Source organism: Oryx dammah, unplaced genomic scaffold (genome assembly GCF_014754425.2).
Source record: "Oryx dammah isolate SB20612 unplaced genomic scaffold, SCBI_Odam_1.1 HiC_scaffold_847, whole genome shotgun sequence".
NCBI classification, from domain to species: domain Eukaryota; kingdom Metazoa; phylum Chordata; class Mammalia; order Artiodactyla; family Bovidae; genus Oryx; species Oryx dammah.
Window position 1 is genome coordinate 2,811 of NW_024070992.1, and position 6,219 is coordinate 9,029.

A 6,219-nucleotide genomic window follows, 5' to 3' on the forward strand; every position below is an offset into this window, starting at 1 on the left:
ATTTGCTCATCAAATAGATTTGACGTCTTGTCCCTAAAAATATCTGCCACCTGATTTCATCGTCTGAGGCACCTCACCATTGATGTCTATGCCGTCTCATTTCCCTTCAATACTTAGTTTTCTGGATCTTGATAGAAGTGACAGTTTGTACTGGATCCTGGACTGTGTGGAACTTGCTTGAAGAAACTCTGGGTTCCGTTTCCTTTTCCTTTAACAGGAGATGCTTCTGTGGCGGAAGCTCAGGGATGCGCGTTCGCTGCCCAGTGACCCAGCGAGGGCGGCGCTGACCCCCTGCTCTGTGCTGCCGACTCCGACCTGGGAACCGGGGGCGCCTGTGTGAGCAGCTCCGTCACCCAGGGCCATGTGACCACCCACTGTGTGCCGCTGCCCTCGGGAGGGGAGTCGGGCTGAGGGGGCAGCTGGGCTGCACTCAGGGGACACCCAGGCTGCTGGGTTCCGTGGCCTCGGGGACTCCAGGAAGGGAGGGGCAGACGCCTTGTCCAGGGAGCCCCGAGGCTGTGGGGGAAGCCGGTCTTTGTCTCCTTCCACTCTGGCCTGAAGCACGGTGCAAACTTTCAAGCCGTCAGCCCTTGAGAAAAAGTAATAGTCAGCGTCGTCCTCAGCATGAACTGAGGTGGTCAGAGAGGCCGACTGCCAGACTTGGAGCCAGAGAACCAATCTGGGACCCCTGAGGGTCGTTTGCTATTTTCATAGGTCAGGAATCTGGGGGCCGATCTTGGGAGCTGTTGGTACCAGCTCACATAATAACCTCCGATTTTGTTGCTGCTTCCAGGGCAGGAGATGGTGACCCTCTGACCCAAAGTTAGGGAAACAGAGAGCGGCTGAGTCAGCACAGCCTGGGCCCAGGATCCTGGAAGGGGGAGAGACAGAGATGGTGACTCGGGGGTCCAGACTCAAGAGCAGGGAGCAGGGCCCGTGTGTCTTCCCGGGGCCCGTCCCCTGTCCCCGCATCCAGTCACCTGTGCAGAGAGCGACCAGGGTGAGGAGCAGAGGAGACCAGGCCATGGTGGACACGGTCAGGGCGTCCTGCCGTCTGTGGCCCCACAGCTGACCAGAGCGTCCCCACATGGCTCCTTCCCCTCTTCATACCCTGAGAGGAAGGGTCCATTCATTCAAAGCTTCCCGTGCATCGCACTGACCCCTCCCGGGCCCTGGCCGGGTCTCTATGCCTGAGGGCGGCCAGAAGGTTGTCAGGGCTGGGGCTCTGGGCGTCTCAGGAGTGGGAGGTCACAGCTCGAGCCCTGAGCAGAGGCCACCAGGCCTTGTCAGGGAGCTCTGTCGGGGGGCCCAGCTCTGCCTCCCTCCACCCACCTTCAGGAATGGACCCCGAGCACCCCCCGCCCCTTGTCTGGGCCCAGACACACATCCTGTGACCTGGAGACCAGAGCCCTCAGGGACAGATCGCGCCCCCTGCTCCGTGCGCTGTCCCCTCCTTAGCACCAGGCCAGGTGCCCCTTCTGTGTCCCCCTGAGCTCAGGGCCATCGTGGGCTCCCCTCAGATCCTCAGGGCGAGTCTGTCCACGGCTTCCACGACTGCTCAGGGGTCAGGACCGAGGGGCGTCTGAGATACAAATTCCTCTCAGATCGGGATCAGGTCAGGGCAGTGCCGGCCCCGGAGCGGGAAGGTGGGTCTCCTTCTGTGCAGGACAGCGGGGTCCCTCCTCTGTGGGCCTCCTCCCTGGTGGGCAGAGCCCTCCTTCCTCTGTGCGTCCCCTCAGCCCTGAGGAAGAGGGGGCGCTTCTCTGAGGAGGGGGTGAAGGTGTGGAGAGAGGCCTGAGATGGGACTCTGCATTCCTAAATGCTGGATTTTTACTGTGTGTGTGAACTAAAGAGGCTCTTGATGAAAGTGAAAGAAGAGAGTGAAAAAGTTGGATTAAAACCCAACATTAGGAAAACTAAGATCATGGCATCTGGTCCCATCACTTCATGGCAAATAGATGGGGAAACAGTGGAAACAGTGTCAGACTTTATTTTTTTGGTCTCCAAAATCACTGCAGATGGTGACTGCAGCCATGAAATTAAAAGACGCTTGCTCCTTGGAAGAAAAGCTATGGCCAACCTAGACAGCATAGTAAAAAGCAGAGACATTACTTTGCCAACAAAGGTCTGTCTAGTCAAAGCTATGGTTTTCCAGTAGTCACGGAAAAGTTGAGAGTTGGTTATAAAGAGCTGAGGGCCGAAGAAATGTTGCTTTTGAACTCTGGTGTTGGAGGAGACTTTTGAGGGTCCCTTGGACTGCAAGGAGATCCAACCAGGCCATCCTAAAGGAGATCAGTCCTGACTATTCATTGGAAGGACTGATACTGAAGCTGGAGCTCCAATCCTTTGGCCACCTGATGCGAAGAACTGACTCATTGGAAAAGACCCCGATGCTGGGAAAGATTGAGGGCAGGAGGAGAAGGGGACGACAGAGGATGAGATGGTTGGATGGCGTCTCCAACTCAATGGACATGAGTTTGAGTAAACTCCGGGAGTCGGTGATGGACGGGGAGGGCTGGTGTGCTGCAGTCCATGGGGTCACACAGAGTCGGACACGACCGAGCTACTGAACTGAACAGAACTTACTGTGTGTGAAGCTTTCCACACGCTGGACCCCGTGCCCGTGTCCTGCTTATGACGTGACCCCTCCTGGGCATCTCTCCTGTAGGCATAGGGCACCGGCTGCAGGGAGCAGGCCTGGGGATGCTCCTGGCAGATTTTATTGAGACTCTGAAGGGCTCTGAGCAGCGTGTGTCCCCAGGGATCCTGATACATAATAGCTCTCTGGACCAACCATCCCAAATAGCAGGTTAGAGAAGGTAGAGGTCGAAGTGATTGGCTGGAAAAGAACGGTTGACTGTAGTTTGCCCTGCCCTGGAAGGTATTATACTCTGGGTGCGTGAGATTTTAAACAAACCAAAATGTGGTGATGGATTAGTGAAAATCTACAGTCATTCCTTAAAATCTGTGCATGAATTAAACTGATGGAAAATCTATGTTCTCTCTTAATTTTTCATTCACAAGGGCACAGTTTTGGAAAACTAATTATCATTGTAAGTTCTTTTTTTATTAAAAAGTTCTTTTTAAATGCCTTCAGAGGTATCCTAGGAAATTTTAAATATTATCCAGTAAAAATATTTTACAAAGATATTTGCATTCTTAACTTTCTTGGACTTTGAGTGAGGCAGGGCTAGAACCAGCTCTTTCTGCCACATATTGCGTCTCCGCTGGGGAGTGCTTATCTCTGAGCAGCCTGTGAAAACAGGGCAGGCTGAGGTATGAGAGCCATAGGTCAGCCTCAGAGCTGAGCTGAGGGAACGTGCGTGACAGGTCAGGTCTGCTGACCTCGGACACTCAGAAGTGACCATAGGAAGATAAGCGGAGTTAAAGGAGGTCCAGGTAAGGCAGCAGTGACAGCCCTGGCCGGGAGGGGATGAGCTGGGGTCACCCCTGAAGTCTGGAGACCTGAGGCTTCTCTGGTGGGAGGGCTAGAGAGGCTGCGGGGGAGGACAAGGAAGTGAGCGTCTGGTCAAGGAAGACGGGAAACCCACCCACGACCTGAGAGAGGGACGTTGGTCTGGAGGAGGAGGTCGCTGGTGAAGGGTTGTAGAGAGGAGCCCAGGACTGGGGAGGAAAGTCATGCATCAGAGGGGTGCTCTTAGGAAAGAGCAAGGGTGGAGCAGAGGAGGCCACGGGGAGCGGGAGGGGAGCAAGGGGTGGGCTTGGGGGCCACTGGCCTCCTCTGCTCCTGGGGAAGAAGGTGGGGCCGGATGATGCCCTGAGCCCATCACCCTCCATGTGTGAGTCCTGGGCCCCGTGTGCAGCTTCACTGCCAGCAGGAGGCCGGGGAGGCTGGGGCTCTGGGTTTGTCCCCTGAGAGGAAGCGCCTGCTGTCACATCCAGCTCAGTCCAGTGAGCCCTGGTGCAGGGTCAGGGGACCATCTGGTGTGTTCCCGGTCGGCCAGTTCTGAGCAGGGGCACAGCGCCCCCTGGTGATGCGCTCGGGGAATGGTCATGGTGGGGAAAGTGAGGAAGGAAGGGCTGCCTTACATTCTTCCACTGGAAGGACGCATGCTGAAGCTGCAGCTCCAGTACTCTGGCCCCTCACGCGAAGAGCTGACTCATTGGAAGAGACCCCGATGCTGGGAGGGACTGGGGGCAGGAGGAGAAGGGGACGGCAGGGGAGGAGATGGCTGGATGGCATCACCGACTGAGTGAACTCCGGGAGGTGGTGATGGACAGGGAGGCCTGGCGTGCTGCGATTCATGGGGTCGCAAAGAGTCGGACACGACTGAGCGACTGAACTGAACTGAAAAGTCCATCGATCAAGGGTATATGTTCCCTGTCCACTGACCCAGCAAACAGGGGTCCTGACCCCACTTCTCTGTGCTGCTGACTCCAGCCTCGGAGCCTGGGGCAACTCCTGTCAGCAGCTCCTTCCATCCAGGGGGATGCTGAGACCACTCCCTGCTTCCTGCTGCCCTCGAGGAGGGGCAGCCAGGCTGAGCCGGACTGCGGTGCTGCAGTCGGTGGACGCTCAGCCCCCCGAGCTCCGCGGTCTCAGGGACACCAGGGTGGGAGGGATGACCGCAGTGCCCGCCACCTGCCCCCGCTTCCTATTCAGCACTGTTGATGCAGCCAGGGGGCTGGCCCCACGGTCTCCATCACTCGTCTCCCCTGGTTTCTGCTCCCCTCCCAAGCCAGTGCTGATGCCCTGGGGGACCCACGCTGAGAGGACCCCAGTCCTGTCCCTGTATCCTGGGAGGTAACACAGCATAGAGGGCTGGACAAAACCTTGAGGGGTCAGTTGAGATGTGAGGGCAAGTGAGGTGACCTCCCTGCAGGGACAGGAGGGCACTCAGGTCCGAGGTCCGCGTACGTGTCAAGCTCAGAAGAAGGGGAGGTAGAGGCTGCTGACCCTGGGGACCGGCCACTCGAGGTCGGAGAGGTGGACCCTCTGAGGTTATGACCACCTCCTCCGAATGGAAGAGAAAAGAAAAGCAGGGAAGTGACATCCTCTTGCTGAAACCCCGAAATCCGTCTGTTACTAAGTTTGGAGCCTGTGAAGATGCGTATGTTTCTACAGCCTCAGATTCACTCACGGGGACCTTGACCTCATTCCGCGCGTTGGCTCCTTGCGCTCTTGGCTGTGTCTCTGACGCTGTTATCTTTAACTCCCTGCTCACCTCTTGGCACTGTCAGCGGGGGACAGACGAGCCCGGCTTCTCCCCCGGTCATTCTCAGGCTGGGGATGGCCTAGAAGTGCAGCCCCTCCTTGGCTGCCAAGGGGTTGGATGGGGACCTGGAGAGCTGACCAGCCTGACTCCAGGCCAGGCTCAGGCTGTGATGGGCTGGAGCCCCAGTGCCGCCTGACCCCCAGCGTCATGGGGCCCTGCCCACTTCAGCCAGGAGGGGCTGGGAGACCAGGTCCCCGCACAGTGAAGCTGAGACCCCTGCCAGGGTGCAGTTGCTGGATTTCATCTGCCAAGCCTAGAGGTCACCAAGGGTCATCATCGAAATCAGCAAGGAGAGTCATGCTGGCTGTGCTGGGGACTCTGACTCTCAGTGTTGATAGAACGTGGACCTGATTCCCCTCCTCATCATTATGGGCAGAGAGGGGTCCCCACGAAGAGCTGGAGTCCCCAGGGGAGACACAGGAGCAGGCGCGGGGCCATGACAGCTGGAAGGAGATGGGAGCCCAGAGCCCCCTCCCCACGGGCTGGTGAGCTTTTCCGCCCCCTCTCTGCCTTCCCGACTCGAAGTGCCGAGCCCTCTGAGCACAAGGGCAGGTTTGGGTAGTGCTTCCCCATGAGGGTGCATCACTGTGGCATTGTAACTAACCGTATACAGAACACAGTCGTAGACGGCCTCGGCCTCGGGCTGGGCCCCCGTGATGGTGAGGGCGGCTTTGTTCCCAGAGATGGAGCCGGAGAAGCGAGCAGGGACCCCAGAGAGGCGGGGGTTTGTGCTGTAGATAGCAGTTCTGGGAGCCTGGCCTGGGGTCTGCTGGAACCAGCCAGGGGAGTTACTGGTAGTGACTGACCCAGAGCTGAGGCCACAGGTGAGGGTGACCGACCCTCCTGGAGACACTGGCAGTGCTGGCTCCTGGACCACAGCCTGAGCATCCACCCCTAAATGGAACAAGAGAGAGACAGGGGTTGTTATGGAGACAGGGCCCTGAGACCCTGCTGGAGGTGCCCCAAGGGTGCAGAGTCCCGG

General features: G+C 57.8%; 1 gene segment (V, D, J or C); it reads right to left on the reverse strand.

Annotated features, from left to right (window-relative positions):
- Positions 1-5,382: 5,382 nt before the first annotated feature.
- Positions 5,383-6,131, reverse strand: LOC120859412 (the record flags this gene model as incomplete). The annotated part of the segment is given in 2 exon segments: positions 5,383-5,490; positions 5,842-6,131. Coding segments are annotated over 2 exon segments (398 nt in total), but the record flags the coding sequence as incomplete, so codon positions are not given.
- Between the last annotated feature and the right edge of the window lie 88 nt (positions 6,132-6,219).